Below are 25418 nucleotides of genomic sequence, written 5' to 3'. Positions count from 1 at the left end.
ACTCACGTACAAATAAATAATTTTAATCAGTTAGTCAGTTACTACGAGGCATAAAACTACAGATTGGTTTAGACAAAAAAATAAATATTTGTAAGGGCATTAATTAGATTTTTAAGTAATTTATAATTATTTTTGGGCACTTTAAAGCCATTTCCCAATTGTTTTAACTGTTTTAAGAATAGTGGTTGCAGGTGTAAGGACAACATTTCTCCAATTGTTATTTACGTAACCATTACTTTTTAACATATATTTTATGCTGATAAATTGCTTCTGAAGAATGTAACAAAACATATATTGTTTTATGGATAGTTTTTGTTGTATACCTTTCTAGTATTATACCTAGTTACCTTTGTTTAAAGCTATACAATTTTAGGATTGCAATGACAACGTATTCTTACAAATCTGGATGCTTCTGTTCAAAACGCTTATATAACAGAGTCAATTCATTTTCAACTGACTTTTTTAGTGTTTTCAAATTAGTTATCTTTGGAGGTCTCACAATGTACTTCAACGACTCTCCCTTAACCATCATGCTGTATCCATTGGTAAGCATATGGAATGTTGGGCTTCTTCCTGAAATATAAAACAAGATGCAGACAGTTAGTGTAAACACTGAACATTGTAAGTGTTATACTTAGTTGTATAACTTTGACTATATTCCAAAGATTATCAAACTAATGCAAAAGCAAAAAAACTAAATCTATATTGGATTATTATAGGTTAAGTATTGTATACGTTGGGTTAGAGTATAAACATTTACTAGAGTCAATTGCAAACGGACACTTTTAAGGTCATTTAAAAATCTAAATGGCCCATTTTCTTGTCTAGTCAAGCCATCATAGCAACGTTCAACATTGTGCTAAATAAATAATAATAATAAATAAATAATGGTTGCAGATGTGAGTCACTGAGCTAAAATGATCTCAAAAGCAACTTTTTACTGACTTTGGCAATTATGGAATCTAAATTGATAAGAAGGTATTATTAAAATACTTTTCGTGATAAAAATACTTCAATGTGATCTGAATTTGTTTTGTAATAGTATAATATCCTTCACTTACTCGAATTCGAAATCAATATCTTGCAATTAGTATTTTTATTGCTAAGCAATGTGTATAAGTTTGTGAGGGATGCTGTGTTAATTGTTCTGTTCTTACTTACTGCTAAAGTCGCCTATGTAAGCGAAATGATAGAAATACTCTCCAATCTGCTCCTCCTCCGGTGTCATGTGAGGTGCGGAATGCCAGCCTCTGCCTTCAAATAAGGTGCCGTCGTTGCCGATCAGAAAGCTGTAAAACAATACAACCATCACGCCAATCATCCAAATATAAAAAAAAAAATCTAAAAATTTGACTTAGTGTAAGTAAAAACAGTTAAAGCATTATTTTTAGATATTCTTAACGTAATGTTTCTTATTTCGAGTGATGTTCTCTACACATAACTGGCATATTCTGATTGGATAACATTTACAAAGTTTATTGTGGATCACTGGTTGTAAAAACTGGAACCAAGTTACGTGTCATTTAGGTGCTGAAAGCGGGTAAAACTGATCGTAAAATGTAAAAATAATACATGATTTTATCATCGTCTACGTCTATTTATCAGTTGAACTGATTAAAATCTGTCCAAGTAGTTTGCCGAACAGTGACAACTGATGCCTTTCCTAATCGCACATTTGTATTTTGAGTATTGAATTAAAACAGTATCTGCCTTCTATAAAATTTCGCACCTTTCACACTAATTAAGGTCAAACATAATTCAGGTCTACTAAAGGTTGTGTTTTCACTTAACCTCCTTTCATATGTATTTATTGCTGATCAATAAGTTATTTATTTAATGACTAAGAGATACTTTTTGAAAACTTATCACTTATAGTGCACTAAAGTTTAGTTATGCCAGGCAGAGTTTACAATTAAGTGGTCTTAACCTAAATAAATCAATGTGACCTTGAAAAAAATTCCGTTTTTAATTTTAATTGGAAAATCAAAATCAAACACGATTGATACTTTATAAAGTATATCAGTGAGCCAATCTAGTGAGCATCCTTATTGTAATCTATATAGGCCTATATTCCTAATATGAAACCAGCAAAAGAATTCAACTATTTGCAAGAGCTCCTAACATTGGATACCTAGCACAGTAGCTGGTTGACAATTATTCTATTACGTCATACAGTCAAAGTCATATTTACCCTACTTGTACTGTATATCGACCATGCCCAGGTCCTGGATGTGTTTCTGCTGTAGTTGTTGTATGATCGGTGCACACATCTCATGGTCCGTACAGTAAGGTATACCTGGGCCTGTGTCTGTAAACCTGACTGCTCTGACAGGCTTCACGATAGGCGGTGTCTGCGAAGTAGGCAGAGCCTGCCAATCCTTCCTTTCGTACAGTATGAACGTTGGGTTATCCCATCCTGAAAATTTTCATATCGTGGCTGCTAAGCTTAGCTATATAACTCCCTTCTCCTATTGCCTTAAATACAATTTTAAGTAACTAAATTAAATCTTTGAACGTTTGTATGCTTAGAAAAAACATTTCTGACTCGCAATATATTTGAACTAGAATAGGATATAGGATGTTACTTGGATGGACATTTCATTTAGAGGTTGGTCAATAGTTGATTAGTGACTTATCATATTCTTTGAGTTAACCTTTAGGACACAACTCTCTTTAATTTCATCACGTTAAACTTTACTTTGAATAGGACCTCATATAAACATATTATAGAAGAAAATTCCGCTTTTAAACTAATGCAAAGTGCAAATACCATATAATGACCTTGTTATTTTACATTATATAGCTTCTTTTAATTGGTAGATGACTGTATTTGCACACGTTCGTAGTCAGGTTATAGCAATTCAAATGTATTTATGCATTATACAAATTTAGATTATTCCAATAACTAAATAACTGGTTTACATTTTCTGACAAAATTGTACATGTATAATTCAAACAATGATAGTGAATCATTGAACTATTCCAATATTTTAGTGTTAGTATTCTGTAGTTATAGTCATTTCACAGATAGTTTTTGTATGTTAAGAATTGTTGACGCATAATAAGCAGATATTTCAGCAAAGTTTATTTTATTCTACGTGAGCAATTACCTACCTGTTTTGCTGTCCGGGTATCCTAGCTCCTTGCTAAGTTTACTGAATAAAGCAGTTGACGATGAATTGGCACCAATCAAGTCTGACAGTTCTTCAGAGAGCAGTGAGGTACTTGTTGATTCCATTTTTATCTAACTATCATTAAAAAATCATCTGCTGTATAAAACCTGCATGATGTATACTGCGTTTTTATGGAATTTTTATAACCTATGAATAATACAAATTACTCATTCTTAAAGAGTTAGGTTTCCTGAAATGAGTCAATTAGTGTTGATAAATTGTAATATTGAATTAGAAGCAAAGCTGTCAAATTGTATAACTGTATTTGTAATATAAAGATATCTACATAACTAATTATACGCTGTATTAGGATAACGTAACGGACAAAATACTCCGTTTGGCACTTAAAACAATGATTACTAAATTTGTGAGATATACCGTATTTTTTGCTAACAATCTGAATACAACGATAAAAATGTTCACAAAGCTTATTTTTTTCCTTACGTTATAATCTGAAATTATTAACTCAAACTTTTGATAACAGTTGGCTCATATCATACGATCTTTACACGAAGTATTGTTCCTAAGGAGATGAATATATTTACTGTAAAAATAGAGTGTAAAATCATTTTTTAACTAGTTTAACGATTGTGATACTGATTCCTTGACGAGGATTAGCTAAAAGTACTGTCAAAAATGATTAAAGTTTGTACACAAAACATAAAAGGATAAAAGTCAAAGTCCACAAATTTTGAACCTACAATTGAGCTCCACCAAGTAAAGAAATGTTTAAAAAGTTCATAAAGTGTTACAGTAAACTTTCGTACTTACTGATGTGAGTAAAGTGAAATTTTATTTCACTATGTATTAATGGACATACAACTGATCAAGTGTTTCTAACTGTTTAGGTAATTGATCGTGCTAGAAAATTGAACCGAGATTATGTTATCAGTTAAATAATTCTGTTAGAGATGGCTTAGTACAATTTATTGAAGTTCATAAATCTATATGAATGATCGAACTTATTTTCCTATTAGATCGGACTATTGATACATTTATTTATAAGTAAATAACTATTAGTCCCCTTACACCTGAATTACTTTCGAACCCTGATTATACTAGTTGTAAAAACAAGTTTATAACTTGTAAAAGTGTAATGAGCAAATGCGTTGGGTAGAACAGCAAGAGTGCATTTCAGAAGAAAATGTGCATATTATTTTCAGATTTACAGTTATAAACAACTACTCTATCTATAGTGAGATAAGTTAAGCTCATAAATAACCAAAGAACTATACGTCTAGACGCACTTAACAATATCTATATTAGTTCTTTGTGTAGATCAAGTTGAGCATTACTCGCACTAGTAGGTATAGGTTAGTAACGAGGAAGATAACAAATTCTGTCAATTACAACAAGTTCTTTCAAGAAATCACATAACTTATAAACATGGAAGACTACGAAGGAGGTAGGTATTTTTTATATACTAGACAAAATGTGCTGTATAAGTTTAGTTTATTTAATTTGATTGCAATGTTATTCAAACACGAAACCATAAATACATCATGACAGTATGCTATACAAAAACTGAGAAGTATACTTATCCATCTACATTATATTAGTCTATTGATCTAAAATTATCGCACTTGTCCTGGATGATGGACCACAGTAGGTTATTTATACAAAATTATACAATTTATTGTAACAATCTATCTATATATTAATAGGCAAGCATGTTTCTTTAAAACCTTTTTTCTCAGCTCGTGTGCATCGTAGGTGAAATCTACGCATACCGTTAGAAAGCTATTTTCCTCTAGGTGTGCAGAATCCCTTTATAAATTTAAATAGGCTCAACGATAAGCACGAAAAATGAGTTTAAAAATTTGAAAAAAATTAACATGGATCTTATGCGTTGCCATGGTGACGAAATAACAACGAAATATAAACAGAAAATCAAAACAAATGGAAGAAACTCCAATCACATGTTTTATTTACAGTGTAGGGTAAAAATAGATAAGTGAGTACAGTACATTGGACATTTTTGGTCGAGTTTCGACCACTGGACGACCTCTCGTAGTATTAATTATTTAGATTTTTTGAATAATAACAAGTCAGTATACCAAGACAAGCTTTGTTGTATGACTCAACATTTATATCTTGTATGACTCAAACTCCTGACTAACGCATAAATACATGTAAAACTAATAACTAAAAAATACTAATACATCACAGTATATAACAGGAAAGATGTCTTGTGAATTTCCCACCCAGGAAGTAAGCACGAATATTACTTAAAATAGAACAAAAAGAGACAAGTTTGAAATGTACCACCAGAAAATTAGTCTTGAAAATTAGAACACATTTACACATTAAAATAGCATACTTTGTGCAATTATTGTAAACACGATACCGTTTTCTATTCCAGTTCAACCAAACAGTTACACCAAAGAAGACCTAGAAGTTCTTGATAAAATGACAAAAATTCCGCATGAAAGGAGCGAGTACAACGATGAACTAACTTTCTCATTCTGTCCGCGGGAGTTGTGGGGAGCGATGGACCCGGACCCGCGGCTGCCCATGAGGAAGGTCAAGTTTCCCGCGAGTCATGTGAGGTTTGTAGACACGGGCACTGATGAGTGCTACACGCCCCACGACTGCTTCCGACTACTGCAACGTCTGCAGAAAGACCACATGGAGAAAGAGAATCTGCCCGACATCAAATACAAGTAACGAAAACGCTGTTTCAGTACTCAGATGATTTTTAGATGATAGGTGTTTTAGGGATCAGCCGATTTCCACGCCTATAGTAAAGCTCTAACTCCACAAATGTAGTCAAATGTGGTAGCAGAAATCAGAGCGAGAACCAACATCAAAATCGACAAAATACAGTCTTAAGGGTTAACTATCGTGTAGTTTTCTCTTGCAATAAATCTATTCGACTCACAGGCTGAATAATCAAAATTAAAAAGCATAAACATAATGTAAAACATATTTTCCTTATATAATACAAACGTTCTCAATCCCTGTTGGGGTTTGTTCATTGTCTTCACAACTTGCTTTTACTGTTGTAGCTACTAAGTAGCCTGGACGTCTTTTAGCTTTGTCCTTCCCTCAGTTTCATGGTGGGAGCTGACGGTACGATATACGAGGGACGAGGCTGGACGAATGATGCAGATCGTGCCCCAAAATACAACCGTCTACAGACGAAATGTATCGACATCGCTTTCATCGGCAATAAGAAAGGTTGGTAATTAACCCCGTATCAGAGCTAAATAGTTTGAAAATACCATTTAATTCATTTTATTTGTGACAAAACTGGGTACTTTCCTGTTAAAGGGAACATTCATTATTATTTTTTCTCGATATATCGATATTAACAAATTGAAACATATCAGCTGACAGCTACGATAAATATTGTTCAGGATCATCAAACAGTAATAAAATGAAACTGTTCTAAAAAATAACCTAACATAACTAACCAAACTTGCTGTAACATTTAAAAATTCCGTGTTTAACTTGCCTTTTCTGTTATCAAACGGTTAGGTTAGAAAAGTTTCATTTCTTAATTTATATAATAGACTGTTTTAGCCTAAACAAGATCAGTAGTTAGTTGTTGTCAATTTGTAATGGATCGGAAAACAAAAATATCGATATATCGAAAAAATCATCCATATTAATGAATGTTCCCTTTAACAGAAAAGTACCCAAAATTGTGTGCATCATAAAAAAAAAAAAATTATGAAGTCGAGGTAAAGGACTCTTTACTTCAGGATACACGGTAATTGTTTTGGATATGAATCATCTTACTTTATCTCAATATATAAACTAATAAGGGTAAACGAATAAACATTTCGAGAAAACTTGCATATCAACTGAATTCTTTAGTAAAAGGTCTCGATGAGCAACTTCCCCGAAAGAATAGTTTTTTTTTCTCGATAAACCCTTTTAACACACGTACCTGAGAGCCTAAGGGCATGAATTTCAGCTAAAGGATTTTATTTAATCAGTTTTTTTATTTATATCTATTATTTTTATCGTGGGTCTAATGTTTTTCCTATGTTAAACTTTTAACTTTCGTTAGAGATTCTCTACATTTAACATTAAGATAAATTTGTCAGTTTATATTCTTACATGAGAGATTTCATTAAAATACGCGTGTAACTATTTTGAGATATGTAGATGCAAAGACCCACGTCTCTCTTTTGCATTCTCACCAAATCAACTAGTATTTATAAGATCGTTAAATAGTTTAAGGTATTTTTAGTTTAATTTATAAAAATACAGCTTATGGCATAGCTTCAACTGGGCTATTTAGATTGAGGTGTGTAATTGTAATTAGCAAACAATAAGTAGATTTGTTTTGATTTTTTTATATTACTCTAAATATTTAGAAATCTTCAACTTTTTTTACACAAAATTGCTTAGCAATATAAGCATGGGGAAAAGTTATATTATTCTGAAATGGATTACGCAGATTGATTTTTAACTTTGAAAGTTAACCCGGCTTAGAATTACTGTATTCCCTTTGATTTTTCATAGTGTTATTTTTCTCCTGGAAAGACAACATATTTAATTGTCAAAAAGGTTAGTAAAAGTATCGTAGTTAACGACATTATATTTTCAGATGAGTCTCGACATGTCCCAGACAATCCTTTTCCAAGTAAGAAAAGTGAAATGCACGGTTCAGCTTGGGCAGGATACGGAATTGAAATAAAACAAGTAGCAGAGGATCATGAAATGATGACCTCCTTCGTAAATGTAATTAGATTTCCCGGTATATAACTTGAGAAATGTCCTTACACTCGCAGGGTAAATTGTGTTATAAAATTGTATAGTGTGTTGTATGTATGCAATTAAACATACAAATAAGCCGTTCTTATTTCATGGTACAACCTTAAAACTTTTATATCGACAAAAAGACGAAGATATCATGAAATATGAAGTCATGACTGATAAAACGGCAACAGAATTGATGGTATGGTTCTTAGGAAAAAAATGTCTACCCTAATTTCTTCTTATGTCAGGTTTTTACTTTAACGGTTGATTTTGCTCGCTTAACAATAAACTTCATTGATAATGAAAAAATTAACTATGAGTGATTTATTTATTTTTCCGTTTGTGAAATTTATATTGCTCAAACTGTTTGCCTTACAACTAAAATATGATTTTCTGTATCGTTTCCAAAAAAATATTTGCATACTTTTAAATGCTTTATAACTCTGAATCATTCTAACGTTTTTCCCCTATTCGTTAATTGATTTAGCTCTTATCAAACTTAAAAGCGTTTAAAAAAATTTGAGGCACTTTTGTTATGGTGATGTTTGGGGGGGGGGGGGAGTAGGCGGACTGCTTTTTTGTGCCCATTCAGAGAACACCTTTATGGTTACTCCATGTCAATTCATTCTCTATGTTTAACTGTATTTATATGACTTTTCTGTGTTACCTGGGTTTAACATAACTTAGTTTATGGTACATTAAACCATTATTGGATTGAATCTACATATTCCTTCAATGTTACAAATAAATTGACTCTTAAAAAACTATTACTCTTATTTCTATTGGAAAGACAAATAATAACAGACATATTCTTAATTAATTAGCTCTCGTCAGGCGAATGTTTTCTTCAGCATCCCAATATATAGCCTGGCTGATTCATCAAACTTGGCCACAACCATGTTAAGTACTTCTAGCCCTCGATTATTTTATTCTACATGAAATACAATGGGTCGAACATATTAGGCAGGAGGTCTTGAACAACATCGAATTTTTCTACGACATAACCGTGTCTGTCAGTCCCATGATTCGCCCAGTTGAACCCGTGTTGTTCTTGCTTTTGCTTCGGGAAAGGGTTCCTCATGACAGAATGGTTAGGATCTGAAAAACATGTCCGGTTTCAAGCTTTAATAGCTAAATGGTTAGCTTAGATTTGGATTTTCAAACCGGATTAAAGTGTTTATCCTTTTATAATGAATTTTCTTAGATATAATACTGATTTCAGGTTTACAATTTATTGTATTGGCACAGGAATTACAACATTGACTAATTAGTTTTATAATACCTATTATCAGTTTGTATTTGTATAGTTGCAGTTTGTATTATATAATTGGCACAAAGTGGTACAGGTTTCGGTGACTGTAGTTTTTGCTGAAATGGCAGCTCGCAATGAAATGTAGCATTTTGAATGTTAAAATTTGGAACTGATGAAAGGTAATGTAAAATAAATTAGTAACAATGTGATATTTTGTTATAGTACTGAGATATGTTAGTATTACGATTTATAAAGATCGGGATGTTTAAAGAGAAAGATTTGTTTTAAATAGTTTAATTTAAACGAACATATTTTCATATATCCAATCTAGTAAACAGTAAATTTCGAACTAGGAAATTTTACTTCAGCTAAACATGATCAGTAAAAACAAACGAAGTAGTGTACTGTTATAATTGTCTATCGTTAATAGATTTAAAATTCATAGAGGAAGAAATTCTTATCAACATAGTTGTTTCCTTGCGGACCATGTACAATCCAATCCATTGCAGCTTTTTTAGCAGTGACCTTATAACTCATGATATCTTCGTCTTTTGTCGGGCGATCTAAAAATGTTAAGGCTCAGCAATAAAGATAATTCAGTTTCCAAATTTTATTTTCATACATAAAACACACTATCACCATTTCAATAATTTACCCTGAGAATTTAAATAAAGTGTGCTTTTAAGCTTATCTAAGTACTTCATCGAAGATAGATAATATTTCACAATCCTTTGTAAGGTATTTATTTTCCTTTGCGTACTCTACCCATTCGTTACCATTTATTGTACTTCTCATCCTGGGAAAAGCATCTTTATAGTCATCTTGTTCCTTATCTGAAAATAGCTTGAAGTTAATTGTAATATTTTTGTTTTCACTATATTTTAAGTAGTTTAACAATGTGTGTTGATATAAAGAGTTTGTACATTTGAATTGTCTAATGACCTTCGTATTATGTTGCGTCTTCTAGCTCGTAGTGTCGATTGTGTTGTATAAAAATAAACATTTATCCAATCTGGAATATCAAACTCCAGATGTGACCAAATTCTGTAGTAAAATATGTTCACACAAGTTACGATTTTCAGTTAGACGATTATCAAATCACGAATGCAAAAGTTTGTTATTTGGCGTTTTACGTGTAAGATGTTTATATACATACCATTTATATTGCCGATGAAGGCGATGTCAATGCAGTTAGTTTGTAGATGGTTGAATTTCTCGGGACGATCTGCGTCGTTTCTCCAGCCTCTTCCCTCATATATCGTTCCGTCAGCTGCTACCATGAAACTGAGGGAAATAGGGCCTTTAGTGCTTGAAAGATAATAATACTTCGTACTGCAAAATAGTCGTCCTACAATAAACACTTGTAAAGAACTAGTTGGTTTAAAACTAATAGTCAGACGTGAAGAAAAATTAATGTGTGGACAAAGTTAGCATGTTGAATCATGAGCCTCTGATGACAACGATGTCAAAATCAGCGAATCAGTATTGAAATTAACGAATTTTCACACAGTCATCACCAGAAGGCCAAGATTCTACAATAAGTTACAGTGGAAGTCTATCCTAAAAGTTAGGTTCAAATTTGATTGGTTATTTTACACTTTGTTTACCCATTTTAGTAATTTGCCTTCAGGACTTAAAATATTATTCTAATGTATGTGGAAATAATGAATTATCACGGAATACATAGGAAATTAATCTTTGGTACGAAACAAGCCCGGGTATAACCATGAAAAGGCAATTGGTGAAGCCAAACTAATAAAAGACGCATTTCATAATTATTAAAAACAAAGTTACATCAGGTTAAGTATAGGAAAAGGTTACGTGGCCCTTACTTTCCCATGTACTGCAACTAAGTATAACTTTTACAAATTCAATAAAATCCAAAAGCGAGAGCGTAGAAAAATAACTGACCAACCGATTGCTACTCTTCCTCTAAATAATTAATCAGAAAAATCAGTAGTTACTTGTATTTGATGTCGGGCAGATTCTCTTTCTCCATGTGGTCTTTCTGCAGGTGTTGCAGTAGTCGGAAGCACTCGTACGGCGTGTAGCACTCATCAGTGCCCGTGTCTACAAACCTCACATGACTCGCGGGAAACTTGACCTTCCTCATGGGCAGCCGCGGGTCCGGGTCCATCGCTCCCCACATCTCCCGCGAGCAGAACGTAAAAGTGATCTTCTCGTTGAACTCAGTCGCATCGTGGGGAATCTTTTTCATCTTATCAAGAACCAATAAGTCGTCTGTAGTGTAAGGGTTGTTTCTTGGTTTAATTTCGTACACTGTGACGGAAAAATAGAATAATTGGTTAAAATGAAGGATTTTCATTGAAACTTACTACTATGTTTCTATGCCTTTTCACACTGGTGTACTGGACGTTCTGGAAGTCCCAAATGTCCAGCACGTTGATGTTTCACACCTCACAGAAACGTAACAAACGTTCAATAAGAGTCAGAAGAATACAACACTCTCAGTGTATTTATTTACCTAGAATGTTTTTCCGCAAGTTTCTTGGTGTGACACGGGCCCTTTGTTCTATGGATGGACAAATTAAGTGATAGTGGTGACTACTGTATTATTACACTCGTTAACAAGAACAAGTAAATGATTAAACTTATTAATGAAAAAACCGAAGAGTTCTGGAGGAAACCATTACAGCATGATGATGGTGGGGATGATCTGGAGCTGGATGAAGATTGATTTAGAACTTATATTAGATTAACTACAGATCACTTTGAAGAATTATTGTCAAACGCCACAACAACAAACACACCACAGAGTACGCGGGAGCGGTTTTGAAAAGTTCCATGGACTTATGAGAAAAATCGCTCTCCAAACGATCAACAGCAAAACGTCACGGACTTCCTGGACGCGTGGTGTAAACGATCTCATTTGATAGCATGGGCAGCGATTTGTTTGAACAAAAACGTACCAAACGTCCAGTACGCCGGTGTGAAAAGGCCTTAATGGAAACGTGTTAAACAGAACATAAAAGCCTAATAAGAGAATTTATAAATTATTTTAGATTTATATTTTATTGTTATTGAATAATGTTCAATTACAATATTGTGGCTATCAATATAAAAAAATTTGAAAAATATGATGTAAAATACATTCTGAATTAAACACATTCTGAAGGAAAGGTTGCTCAATTACTTTACGTGTAAACTTAATTTAAAAAAAAGGTTCCAAATACACAAGTTTTGAGCAAAAATTTAGTTTAACCACTGGTTAGGTACAAGGATTCTTTATAGTTATATAGTACAATATATATAACATAGGAGGAACACAACTAAAGTTGTAAAGAAGATGAATGGAAAAACTACTTTTCTTAGATCAGCCTATTGTTTTCTTTGCTTGTGAAACAATACAATATACGGTAAACAACTCTCATTATTTTAAATTTTGATTTATATAATTTATGTATTTACAAAATAAATACCTACCTCCCTCGTGATCTTCCATGATGAGATGTTTTATAATATCTTCAATGAACTGGTTTCAATATACATATTGATATTAATGAAAATTAAGATATCTTATCAATTCATGTATGTATTGTCAATATTCATGTAGTTTGACTAGATTTGTTCATACCATTAAACCTTAGTCTATCTACGTTATTAGACGTATTTTAGTCTCGTCTAGTATTTTCTGCTTTTGGTTTTATAAAGCCTATCTGTTTATAAACTTGTCCTATGTATGGTATTTAATTATCGTTTTGCTCATTTGCTATGTGCATTGATTAATAGTTTCTTTTTGGTTAACCGGATGCTTTTAAAAATACGCGGGTTTTAAGGTAGTATAAAACAGCTTTCGTTCCTACAAGATAGAAAATTGTTTGTAAAAATATTTTTTTTTTATGTTTTCATATAAGTTTTAAGATATTCATACCATAGTGTTGTATGGCTCATTGTTTTTTTCCAGAGTCATGTTTTCATTTTGAATTATAAAAAGGTAGCTTAGTTGAGTTTTGTACAACCAAAAAGCCACTGGATTGGATAATGTTTATGCTGTATATATTAAAAAAAAATTTGTACGCGATTAGTATATTTTATAGCATCTCTAAATAACAATTACCTAAGACTCCATGGTTTTTTTATAAGTGCTTTACATTATCTCTCATATAATTAACGCAAAAGGTTTACATTGGAAATAGCTACACTCTATATCTATACTATACATAAATATTATGTTATATTAAATTGCTTTACCAGAAGATACAAAAGACATCAATTTACCTCTACAAAACTTCTCTCATATTTAAATATTAATGGTAATATTAAATATTGTTTTTCTTGGTTTATTTTAAACCTATTCTTGATAGTTTAATCACAAAGCTACATGACGTCACGGACGTTGTTCCACCACACACTGTCAGTACTTTTGAAATAACTGACAGTTGAGCGTTGTTTTATAAGGTTATTTTTCATCCCATAGTTGATGAGTTGCCACGTTGACTGCTCTGCGTTTCCTGGAGGTTTAAGAACTGTAAAATACGTTTTTACATTAGAAACACTTGAAGCAGCCCAAACTGTAAACATTTCTAATTGTTAAAAAAACAATATTATACATGTATCTATTGTCTTCGATACCACCTTCTATTACATACTATTTTTACCCCACCTTACCTTCGTTGCCCTTGAAACCCTAAGAAGTGTTTTCCTCGATTCTCTTTTATCGTCTGTTTTTTTCTAAATTATACCCCAATCTAGAGACGTCTTTTATAACGTAGTATTTCCACTGAAGGTTTGGTCTTGCTAGTGGTCATGTGGTATTCTTTGGCCTTGGAATACGCTTTGAACAATCTTCTTTTCTCCACATATGTTTCCTTGCCCATGTTAGCCTTCTAATTATGGAAAGTGTCACAATATCTGGGTATATTTATACATTTCTCTTTACTCTGTGATCCTTCATATCCTTGAACCATCTTTTACATAGTCCGTATACTTTTTAACATTTTATTTCCAAACTTAGAAGTTTTTTTTATTTCGTGGCCAGTGTTCACGTTCCTGACCCATACAGTAGTAATCTAGGGACCTACGGTGTACTATGAAATTATTATTTTTGTTTCTTGGCAGCCATTTGGACCTAAACTGTTTTAGACCCATATAGTATACCTACTATACTGGTTACAATTTTTGTTAGTAAACAACATAATGACAACCAATAGGCAGACATTCAAACACGAAAGGAACTATAAACGTGTAAACCACTTGTAATTTAAACAATTAAGTAATACTTTGTGGAATAAATTATTATTCCATATAATTGACTGGGAAGGGTGGCGTCTACTAGGAGGCCACGAATTGTGGATAAAATATAGGCATGCACTGAGGATGCGATACTCCCTGTTGTGGATTAACGTCCGCACGATTGGGAACTACGACTATCCGCAGTACTATCCTGGTAATTAGACCAATTCGTTTATACCAAGGCAAGAATGTGGTTCGGATTCCACTATAAACTGTAGGTCCCTTAGTTGTCATTAGCTGGATGGGCTATTGATTAACAGCTGGTGTCTAAGGAATATGTCGGTCTTAGTCACAAAAAGACTACAAGGTGGCGCCACTCATCCTACACTTATTTCCATTCATACTTGGCTTAAAATACCTACTTTGTATGGTCACGATTTCATTATAAAGTATTACAGTATTTCCTTAACATGAATTTAAACTTTAATAGAATAAGCTTTTACATAATATATTTACGTAAAAATTACTATACTCCAGTTTTGGGTATATTGGTTGGTAAACTCCCTTCCCCGCAAAACTACCCTTAAATCATCAGAAGTATAACGAAAATCCGTCAAGTGATTGATTCAGAATGGCAGGGCAAAAATCCTTCATTTTTATATCCAATAAGATTTTTCAACATCCATGATTAGCTACTTAAGGGGGGTTTTACCTTTGTAGTATCCTATGTATCCAATGTGGATACAGTTTCCCTTCAGCCGAGGATGATGTACACCCTGTATATAGGCATCAGCGTACCACCCTCTCCCTACGTACACGCTGCCGTCAACACCGACCATGAAACTGTAATTAAATTATGTAATACTGAGGAGATGACGTAACACATTTTATACATATGCATATGTTTCAAACATATTATAGCATTACTAAGTAGGCCTGATGTATGCAAATGGTTTTTTATGACTCCAATGTGTATTCCACTACAGCTTATTTGAAATGTGTAATACATTTTATAATCTAACATTAATTTGAAATTAAAAAGTATTTTTTTTAGAGTTGGTTTTGGTTACGAATTTCTCACCAAGATTTGCTCTTGCAAACAATTTTCCATTCCGACTCTCTATTATTGAATGGTACTAAAATTATTGCTTGTTTCACTAAGTAAATTTTTACTTTTGCTGATGTTTCCCATAACATTTATACTAGCCCCATATAGAACATCAGTTAGAGATACAGGTAGAGGTTTAATTTTAACTTGCTAATGGGAGAAATTATGTGTCGGTTAGTTGATAGGCCTACAGTTTTTATCCAATTTGTGAAAAATGTTGACCATTTAAGTAGTTCCCTAGACGAACAAAATTTTCCGATTATGTACTTTGTGGTCATATTTTAATTATTTTTTAATTATTCTGTATGAGTAAATAATATTTGCTGTTTGAATGAAAGTGTCAGTTATTTATAGTAGAGTTTTGTGTATTTATCATTATTGTGGAATATAAATATTTAGGACTAGAGCTTTTTTGTAGACTAAAAAAAGATATTGAATTTTCTTAAAGGTAATTTGTTTACTTATCTTTCCTATATTTTGTATGGCATTTCAATCATAACATTTTAATAAACCCTAAATTTTAAAAATATAGTTTATAATTTTACTTGCACTCAATATCTGGGAGGTTAAGCTCGTTCATGTGATGGCCCTGCAGGTCCTGCAGGATATTAGAACATGTAGCCTTCTTCCTGCAAGGGTCAGTCATAGTGTAGGTTACTCGCACGTATGACACTGGATGCTGTAGAGGTTCCGTGGCACGAGGGGGCGCACCTCCCCAAACATCTTTTGATACGACCCTCCAATCGTTCTTTACCTTCATAAACTCAACAAACGAATCCATTTCGTACCCCCAAGCACGTCAAATCTCAATCAAGTTCGTCAAAAAACTACCGTGACAGTCGGCCAAGCAAAAGAGTCATGTTGGAACAAAGATTAGGAGACACTGAAGTAAGTAAACTGAAAAAAATATAAAGATCTCCCGTTGATAAGATATATTGATTATTATGACGTAGGCACGTGTAAATGGTCTAGTTTAAAAAATTATTTACTGTGCTAACGATTTTCTGTTTGGATTTCTCTATTGATTTGTATATACGGTGTGTTGGATTTAGTATATTATTAATAATACATCCTTTAAAAGACATTTTATCAAGCTCATAGTATTTATGGTGGTTTTTATTTATATTTATCTAAATTAGATATACGTGGTTCGTTTTTTTTAAAGCTATGACGTTAGGATTGTTAAATTGATGATAGCAAATAAATAATTTATAGGAATAAACATCAATAACGCACCTGGGTGATTTTTTTTTTAAATAATGTTTACTTATGGCTTAAACTACAACGAAATATTACTCACATAACATGCTCACAGTTTGAAAGATATCCCCAGTTTACTGTCATCTAGCACATGATGTATAATATGAAATAAATATTTCGTGTTAAACATAAATGTATGCACAGCACAAGGTTGTCCTGTAGGAATCCCACCTAACAGCATAATATGTGTAAATCAACATATCCAAGTTATGTATAATCTCAATAGAAAGAGAAGTCTTTGTTCCCAACTGTAAAGTAGATAGGGACTACCTCACTAGCCACCATTTTCATTTCTTGCATTCGGAAGTACAAAGTCAGCCCGGCTCTTTCAGCCTTCATGGGCAACGGAGCTTTCTCTGAAATAAGAATAATTATTGACCCTTAAGTAAAAATGAACATAACAGAATAAATTTGAACAATCGGTTTTTCATTAATCACTGTAATCAGTAAAAAGAGCACATAAAACCTTCCCCACTCAAAAAGTCAAATATATAAAATTACTTAAGAGATTTATAACTACCGTATTTGACCACAATGACAAATAGTTTTTTCTATAGTAAGTGTTTATGTTGTCCCAAGCACCGTGCTGAAACTTTTTAAAAATATTTATATTTATGACGTAGACAATGCAAATTTAATGGGCAACTAGTACAACAAAAATATTTAATTGTAGCATTTGCACTATTTTTCCAGTCCCAGTTTTTCCAATAATATATAAAGTTACTATCCCTAGTGAGCCTACTTGCACTAGTAAACTGCTATACTTAGTGTTTGCTTACTTCTGTAATCTCCAAAGAACCCAATGTTGATGAAGTGGTTTTTCCATAGATCATGGTGTTTGATGGGGTCATACGCGTCATGTTTCCATCCCCTACACTCGTACACTACACCGTCAGTGCTTATCAGGAAACTAACATTTACAAGAAAACATTTTAAAATACAGTTTAAAAAGTGTATAACAATTGATGATTGCCTTACTAAACATTTTTTACTATAACTCTCCTTAAGAATAATATTATTATTGGTGGGAGCGAGCTTCGGTCCGTGAGGTCCCGGGTTCGATCCCCGCCAAGTCACCAATGTATTTTATTTAAGTGATAATGCCGCAAAGTCTAGCCTGAAGTAATGTTAAAAACAATCCCAGGCTCGTGCCTTATAGGACAAAAAAAATTATTATTTGTGAGTTCATAAAACCAACCATTTTAGACCCAAGTTTGTATAGGCCTTTTCATTGTTTCGGCCTGAGGAACAAATATGCAAACCATTCATATTTCATACAAGAGAGTTTACACTCTGTATACTCTGTATACATTGTATACACTCTTTAAATAAAAAAATCTCTAGATGCCAAATAAGCAGACGTTACTTGTATTTTATGTCTGGTAGGCCAAGCTCCTCCATGTGTTCTTTTTGCATCTTCCTCAGTAACGGAATGCATTCTTCCCGGTTGTGGCATATGATATCTGGTCCGGTGAACTGAAAGCGTATGTACCATATGGGGAGTATGATATCCTCGGTGGATTTTGGCGGCAAAGCTCCCCATTCTTCCCGCGAAACTTCCTCGAGGAACTCGTCCATGGGGATCTGTAAGAGGTGAAACTGAATTTAAGCCGTAATAAACGACAAAGTGTGATTACTATTAGTTCACTTGCTACAAGATAAAATGCATTTCAATCTGGTAGTAGCCTTTAAAATTCTAGGTTTTGACTTTGAATTTCTTAGTCTGATTAAAATAAACTATCAAATTTGGCCTATATCCTCCGGACAGGAGGTGTCATTGTATTGTAGTATGTAATTCCTAAATTAGTTACACCTAAACATTGTCCTTATATTAATGCGACCCTATTGCTAGGTTGTATTTTTTGGATAAAATGAGAACCAATAAATCACAGATATAAAAACGTTATTGATGAAGCTACCTAACGGAATAGATAAACATCATGACTTTGGACGAGTATTTGTACAAAATATGCGTTAAGAAGTGACATTTTTTTATTCACTTAGAACACATTTTATTACTAATTACTGAACTATAACTGCCAAAGATATTTTAACAAAACAAATACTCACATGGAAGAGTTTATGATTCGTAATAAGTAATCAATTCGAATTCATACTTCACAAGTCACCAATCACACTATCTTCCTTTAAAGTGTCATACTATTTTTATGTATTTGTTCCGTTTCTCTCTCATATAACCCTGTTGGCATGTTTTAACATTGGTTTCCAACTATGATACTTTAGGCATGTAAACAATGACCGATAAGGTATGATAACCTTGGTGCATTATCTTTTTAAAATGTCTTTCGGTTTCCACAACTCTAAACAACAGTATTTACTGTTTATTTTAGTGCTTGGACAAACAACAATAAAAAGTTGTTTCCAAACGATTTTAACATATAAACATTATTCTAACTGACCTATCTCCAAATCTACCTTATGTTTGATGTTTTAATCATTTCCTATTTAAATTGTACTCAACATTCACAGTATTTTATATTTCTACCTTGTGGGTTGCTGCGTCTATATTACATGTAAGTTGTGAATAAATTATACATTTAGTTAATTTCATTTGCCATGACCGTCCAGATGTAGATTATTTACTAATAATATTTTTTACTAAAACCTATAATGTAGAGTTAGGCACTTTATAAAAGTAAGAGCACGTTTGGCCTTCTAAAAAAAAACGATTTATAGCTATTAAATCGTAAATAGATTTTTTACTATTTAATAATATACAGTAAAAGTGTAATGCATTTTGTAAATAAACCAATATGATATCATTACATTATGCTTTGTCAAAAAGTTAGTTAGCAATAAATTTAGGAATTATTTCATTAAAATGTTGTAACCAAACTTATTTTTTTACATAAAAATAAAATGAATACAATAGGTAGTGTATTTAAATAGTTTATTTAAAAGTGTTTAGTTGTATTGCAGTGATCACGGGGTCGGATGAGGTGGTTGAACCACCAGATTATCGTCCATTCCGATGATACTGATATTTTCTGATATGTACTTTTCTCTAATACCCAATTTAACTAAGGGGAAAGTCGCAAGCTCGAATATTCTTGGGTACCTGGTAGCTGCAACAACAAATACTTTTTATTGCAAGACAGGTATTTTATTTGAACATGTATGAAATGATACATACTCTTACCCAGACTGAATTTTAATTTCTTATCTTCACAACTTAGGACTCCAGGCTCTAGTCTGGGACCATTTTACACATTAATTTATACCTAGAAGGTGAGGACGTTAGACCATTACTAAAGTATTGTTTTGATTGGCAAGGTGGGAACCTGGGACCTCGAGGACAAAAACACTTTGTCCTATCTCTAGACCGTCTCACCTACTTACCTAAACTATTAACTATAAAAAGAATAATGTATCGTGTTTATTAATTTGCTTTATTGTTACATTATATTAACAAAGTCGGTTACATATCCACACAAATATCACAATACCAATATTACATTAGTAAGCCGGGTCTAGGTGATCCATTGAAGGCTGTGACCATCTCCTCATATCAATACCATCCCTGAAAGGTATCACAACAGGCTCCCTGTCTATGAGACCACCTCTTACAACGTACCCGTAATGCTGCCCAAGTAATATTACATTTTCAGCGTTAAAGCGGATTGGCGCGGGTGGGTCATTTTCTAAAACATAAACATTTTGTGAATCGTGTGTGAAATACGTATTTCAAATTTGAAATCTAATAAATCAAAGTAAACTTGTTTTTCGATTTGTATTTATAAGCGTTCATTCAGCTCTCTTTATGGGTTATAGTTTTCTTTTTGGGTAAGCAGAATTTGCCGTTAACAATGAACAACCTCGTGCAGATTATGAGTTTGACTACAGTAAAAACCTTCTTTCGTTCTTTAAGCTGGGTCCTAGCCAGGGATTGTATTTTCACATTACTTCAGTCCAGGCCCAGAGTTTACGGAATTATCACGTAGATAACATTCCACTGGCGATTGGTGGGATTATAACCCAGTACCTTAGAGACCAAAGTCTAGTGTTAACCACTAGACCAGATCACTCCCAAACAATTTATTTCATTCGGAAATACTGTAGCCTGAATCCACCACCTACTCGCTAAAATGTATTTGGATGACGTTAGTATTTTTTTATGTTAGAAGAACTTTTGCGATGACAACTCTTGATGTATCGCATAAGTATTCAAATAACTCCTTTGTTCTGATTGGAGAACTTTCAATGAAATTGTTTGACAACGATGAATTGTATGAATAAAGTTCTAAATTTTGGCCAATGCTAAAACAGTGTTGTCACAAAATAGGGTTTAACGAATTGAAGATAGCCTTAAAAGATCCTTAATTCATGTTATCCACTCTATGTGTGTATGCTGAGTTCCGGAAATTAACCGGCGCCACTTTATTACCAGTGAATCTTACGAAATACATCGTTCCAGCAAGTACCTTCTTTTCCCATTATAACACAGTGTAAAAGTATTTACGCCACACTACACTATTTTGACGAACTTCCCACGCAAGGATTTAGTCCAGAAAACAGCTGTTTGCCGCCAGCTTATTCAAATGGGGGCTCATTGCGTACTACTGTACTGTAATGAGTTTTACCGGACACCAATCAGCTGATTATACTGTATTTAGGTGGCAATGAACGGTTATAAACAAAAACATAACCTCTCTTAGAGGTTATGACTAGTGATTCTTAGTCCTTTAGTTGGTGGAAATATATAAAGATTTGTACAGATTTATTAGTATGGCGTAAACTATCGTACGCAACTCGTCCAAAATGTGTGTACCGGACTCGTATATTAATCCCGTACTCGACTTCGTCTCGCACGGGAACGACCACACTCGTCCGGTAAACACTTATTTTCAGGACTAGTAACGTAATATACTATATCTGTCAATAAAACTCACGTGTAAAGTCTCCTATGAACGCTATGTCTATACAGTTTCCTCTCAGATACTGAAGCTTCTTTGGTCTTGTAGCATCAACGAACCAACCCCGTCCTTCATAAATATGTGCAAAGTCTCCACCTACTAGAAAACTGAACAAAGAAAAATCATTTGTAATGCCGTACAAATATGTTTCGTGTATTATTTATCTAATTTATGTTTTTATATTAAAGTAAACCTGGTGAACAAAAATGTACATTTTATGGTTTACTGCAATCTTAACTTTTACATCTTAACTCTTAACTAACTTTTAACTCTTAACTTTTAGACATCACACCTAATTCTTCAGAAGTCACGGAATTGTCTCCCCATCAACCCTATGTACGTACAATATTACTGTATATGTAAACCCCTGTATATGTAGTACAATATCACAACGTTTACGTGAGAAGAAAATATAACCTTGAAAACGCCGCACGTTGATATTGTTGCGGCGAAACGTCGGAGTTGAGAACATTAGTTTGTGATTTTATATTTAGTTTTATTTTTATTTTTGTATTTTTATCAATGTGTATGTGCAATGAACTGTGATATGTGATATGACAAGGACCATGTTCTCCTGATTTCAATAAGGTGAATGATGCCCAAAAAAATATTTATCATACTGAAGTATTGACCTCACCTAAAATACCATGTCAATATTTAACGCCGACATATTGTAAGATAGCAATTAATTTAAATAAAATTTCCAGGAATCGGGGATACAATACGTGAATCTTCTTTAACTCTTGGCTCACCATAGAGTGTCACCAAATTATAAACAACTTTTACATGGCCATACACATAACACATTATGATTCTATAGCTATTGAACCTGGACAAAAATACTTGTAGTCGATGTCCGGTATCTTCCTGGTCTGGATGGCGTCCTGTTGTATCTTGCGGACCTGCGCGTCACAGTCTTCTCTGTGTTTACACTGCGGTGTCATTGTGCAGGTGAACCTGATGTACTTGACAGGCATTTTGAGAGGGGGTCTGCTGAAAGGGGGCAGAGCCCCCCATTCGTCCCGTGACACCACAGTTGGCATCTGGTAGTACGGGGGCTGTTCCAGTTCTTCATCCTCCTCATCGTCTGTGTACTGTTCCCTTCTGTCTCCGATCCATTTGTCGTAGTCTCGCCTGGCTGAGGCACTTAAAGGGGCTGCAACACGATACGGGTAAAAAATGAATGCAAATCCTTTTATGATGACCGTTTGGTCACTTTGTAGATGCAATGTATAAACACGGACGTAAATTTAGTAAATAATTGAACTCACTAGATTTTTTGTTGGTGTGTTGTAACGTAAGTTCTTAACCTGAATGGCAATCTAACAATTTCCAAACCATAAGAAAACTGATCTCCAGCTTTCAAGTTCACCAGAGAACAGGAAGAAAAAAATTTTGGTATTAGACTTGATTGGATTTTTGATATCTGAAATTGCCTCTTTTGCTTGACTAGAATTACCTTTTAAATAGATTTGATTTATTTTTCAGATTTTGAAAAGTCCTTACTTGATCCAACATATTAGGTACGCGTTATTCATTAAAATACATTAGCAACCCTTAAACCGGTTCAAAGCTGCACAAAACAGATTTTTTTTGTTGCAAAAATAGTAATAATAATTTTTATTTTGGACAAAAAATACTATACATATGCAATAGAACTAGTATTATATAGTACTATATAATAGTAATATAGTACTATAATAATAATATATATAGTATATATAATATATAGTATATATAGTATATAGTATATAAAGTATATATAGTATATATAGTATAATAATATAGTACTATAATACTACCTACTGTATTATATAGTATTTAAGGTGTACCAATGCCCTGTATTTAGGTTTTGTTAGTTAGGCATTTTTAGGTTTTGAATTTGGTTGCAATTTCACATTCAAATATGTATATGTATATACAAAGATAAACAATAAATCACTACTAGAAGGGAAGTGCAACTTACGTAGCGTGTCGTAATCGTCGTAATCCATCTTGCCAAAAAATAGTCACACGATGTTGTTGTTTAACTATGATAAGGTTGCCTAACACTATACAAGCTTGGCTGTGGTCTTGTGTACATTATGGTCTCTTCCCTGATATAGTTTGAATCTATTTCTTAATTTAAATCAATACTATTATCTACTGGGTTATCAAATAGATAGTTTCCCCCCCCCCCACACACGCACGCAGGGTTAAGCAACAGTATTATTTTCAACGTAAAGTCTTATTAGGTTGTAGAAGATATAGTATGTTAGCAAAAGACTCTTTCGTACTGAAAGAACTATTTAAATTATGATACTTTCTGAAAAAAATGTGTAGAAGTATTAATTTCACCTCAAAACATATATATTGTAATTTAAATTTGCTAGATAGTTATCCTTAAACGATTATGTAGCTTACATGTAAGCAAGTGCCGAGTACCGTACGTTGTTTTATGTTGTTTATACAGCCTTAAGATTTATACCACATGACGCATCTACACTTAAACTTATCGCTGCTTTCTTTGTTTATGTAAGTAACAGTGATTGCAAGGCATAAAACAAAATTTATTTCTTGAGGTTGAATGCGTCTTCAGCCAGCCGTTCTTACAGGAACATAATCCTCTTTCCTAAACTATCAATAATAAACTAGTAAGCTAGTAACTCGTAAGTTTAATGTCTAATTATTAAATCCCCAATGTATGTCCTGTGATACATATACATAAATGAGTGAAAAACAAAACCTTAAAATGATTTCTGTAGTTCTTATCTTTAAATCCATTCGGTTATATTGCTCTTTTTCTGTAACCGTATGGAACAGAACTGCCATGTATACAATCTTGTAAAGTACTTTGTTGATAATAGATTTTTAAGTTAATTAACATAATGTTAAAATATTATTCCTTAACTATGTTTTGTACTTAAAAACAACACACTTTCAGTAGAAACACCCAACATCTCTTTTATAAATAAAAAAAAATAAAATAAATAAATTATATAATATCTAAATTATAGCTTCTAAATTATAAAATAAATAAAAAAGATAAATGGACACAATTCTTACACAACATTTGTTTTGGTGATTGGATTGGTGGTATGTACAGGATAGTCAATTCAATCAATCAAATTAACGTTGCAATATAAATGTGTACTGATTCATTGGCTTTGATCGTGGTCTGTATTTACCACCCCCATTTTGGATCAGAGGAGAAGCAAATTACTCTTTCAATCCAGGTAAAGTCAACCCCAACTAAATATTGGTGGACAGATTAAACATTTTACGTATATGTACGAGGTTCAATCATGTGGATATGAGATATTTTACCAAAAAGTGAAACAATATTAATTATTGGAAGAGTGTAACTAAATTTCAGCTTTGACATTTTGCAAAACGTAATTATTTTATACCATACATGCATGAATATGATGAGTATTTATAGGATTATTTAAAATCATACAATGTATAAGATACAAAATTGCCATGTTAACATGAAAAGTACAAAAGCTATAATCCTCTTAACTAATAATGAATTCACCCTACCAGGTGGGAAAAGGTTCCCCACACTGCCAACATCTAAATAGTATTCGAACTTCATTATGAAACCAAAAACAAACTTCAAGAAGAACAAAGCAAGCCCACCCTTCCAGAAAACGTAATAGCTACTGCACCTACTACAGCTATGCCAATTCACTCAATAAACCAGTCTGGAAAAATTACAGTTCAGAAGTAGTCAAAGCATAAATAACGACTGGTACACCGCGACAGCTGGACCAGAGTACTTATTCACTTGTCCCGGCTCAATA

General features: G+C 33.0%; 6 protein-coding genes across 9 annotated transcripts; 1 reads left to right on the top strand and 5 right to left on the bottom strand.

The window, feature by feature from the left end:
* Positions 1-286: 286 nt before the first annotated feature.
* Positions 287-3238, bottom strand: LOC128985214 (peptidoglycan recognition protein 1-like). Its single transcript, XM_054404601.1, has 4 exons — positions 3115-3238; positions 2197-2416; positions 1162-1289; positions 287-573 (listed from the first exon to the last, which is right to left on the bottom strand). Exons 1-4 carry the CDS (start codon positions 3236-3238, stop codon positions 395-397), a joined length of 651 nt encoding a protein of 216 aa, XP_054260576.1. The 3' UTR covers positions 287-394.
* A 1242-nt stretch (positions 3239-4480) lies between these two features.
* LOC128985213 (peptidoglycan-recognition protein 2-like) lies at positions 4481-7892 on the top strand. The gene is made up of 4 exons (XM_054404600.1): positions 4481-4578; positions 5536-5836; positions 6226-6353; positions 7735-7892. The coding sequence occupies exons 1-4, from the start codon at positions 4560-4562 to the stop codon at positions 7890-7892; spliced, it is 606 nt and encodes a 201-aa protein (XP_054260575.1). The 5' UTR covers positions 4481-4559.
* Positions 7893-8716: 824 nt separating this feature from the next.
* On the bottom strand, positions 8717-12644 carry LOC128986369 (peptidoglycan-recognition protein LF-like). 3 transcript variants are annotated; one of them, XM_054406717.1, is made up of 4 exons: positions 12583-12644; positions 11103-11418; positions 10295-10422; positions 8717-8984 (listed from the first exon to the last, which is right to left on the bottom strand). In XM_054406717.1, the coding sequence occupies exons 1-4, from the start codon at positions 12599-12601 to the stop codon at positions 8818-8820; spliced, it is 630 nt and encodes a 209-aa protein (XP_054262692.1). In that variant the 5' UTR covers positions 12602-12644; the 3' UTR covers positions 8717-8817. The 3 variants fall into 3 exon arrangements, with proteins under 3 accessions (XP_054262692.1, XP_054262694.1, XP_054262693.1); XM_054406719.1 differs by lacking the exon at positions 8717-8984 and adding an exon at positions 9526-9701; XM_054406718.1 differs by lacking the exon at positions 8717-8984 and adding an exon at positions 9721-9971.
* Positions 12645-13476: 832 nt separating this feature from the next.
* LOC128985212 (peptidoglycan-recognition protein 3-like) lies at positions 13477-16268 on the bottom strand. The gene is made up of 3 exons (XM_054404598.1): positions 15985-16268; positions 15044-15174; positions 13477-13625 (listed from the first exon to the last, which is right to left on the bottom strand). Exons 1-3 carry the CDS (start codon positions 16218-16220, stop codon positions 13477-13479), a joined length of 516 nt encoding a protein of 171 aa, XP_054260573.1. The 5' UTR covers positions 16221-16268.
* Positions 16269-16716: 448 nt separating this feature from the next.
* LOC128986371 (peptidoglycan recognition protein 1-like) lies at positions 16717-18286 on the bottom strand. The gene is made up of 3 exons (XM_054406720.1): positions 18066-18286; positions 17479-17609; positions 16717-17055 (listed from the first exon to the last, which is right to left on the bottom strand). Exons 1-3 carry the CDS (start codon positions 18275-18277, stop codon positions 16919-16921), a joined length of 480 nt encoding a protein of 159 aa, XP_054262695.1. The 5' UTR covers positions 18278-18286; the 3' UTR covers positions 16717-16918.
* A 1322-nt stretch (positions 18287-19608) lies between these two features.
* Positions 19609-23699, bottom strand: LOC128986368 (peptidoglycan recognition protein 1-like). 2 transcript variants are annotated; one of them, XM_054406716.1, is made up of 4 exons: positions 23600-23699; positions 22477-22789; positions 21610-21740; positions 19609-19785 (listed from the first exon to the last, which is right to left on the bottom strand). In XM_054406716.1, exons 1-4 carry the CDS (start codon positions 23625-23627, stop codon positions 19643-19645), a joined length of 615 nt encoding a protein of 204 aa, XP_054262691.1. In that variant the 5' UTR covers positions 23628-23699; the 3' UTR covers positions 19609-19642. The 2 variants fall into 2 exon arrangements, with proteins under 2 accessions (XP_054262691.1, XP_054262690.1); XM_054406715.1 differs by lacking the exon at positions 19609-19785 and adding an exon at positions 20140-20361.
* Positions 23700-25418: the final 1719 nt, after the last annotated feature.

Source organism: Macrosteles quadrilineatus, unplaced genomic scaffold, assembly GCF_028750875.1.
Source record: "Macrosteles quadrilineatus isolate MER2022 unplaced genomic scaffold, UCM_ALF_1.0 Scaffold_2__2_contigs__length_208266976, whole genome shotgun sequence".
Taxonomy (NCBI): Eukaryota; Metazoa; Arthropoda; class Insecta; order Hemiptera; family Cicadellidae; genus Macrosteles; species Macrosteles quadrilineatus.
Note: the sequence above shows the minus strand (reverse complement) of the source record. Positions and strands in the feature narration are given on the sequence as shown.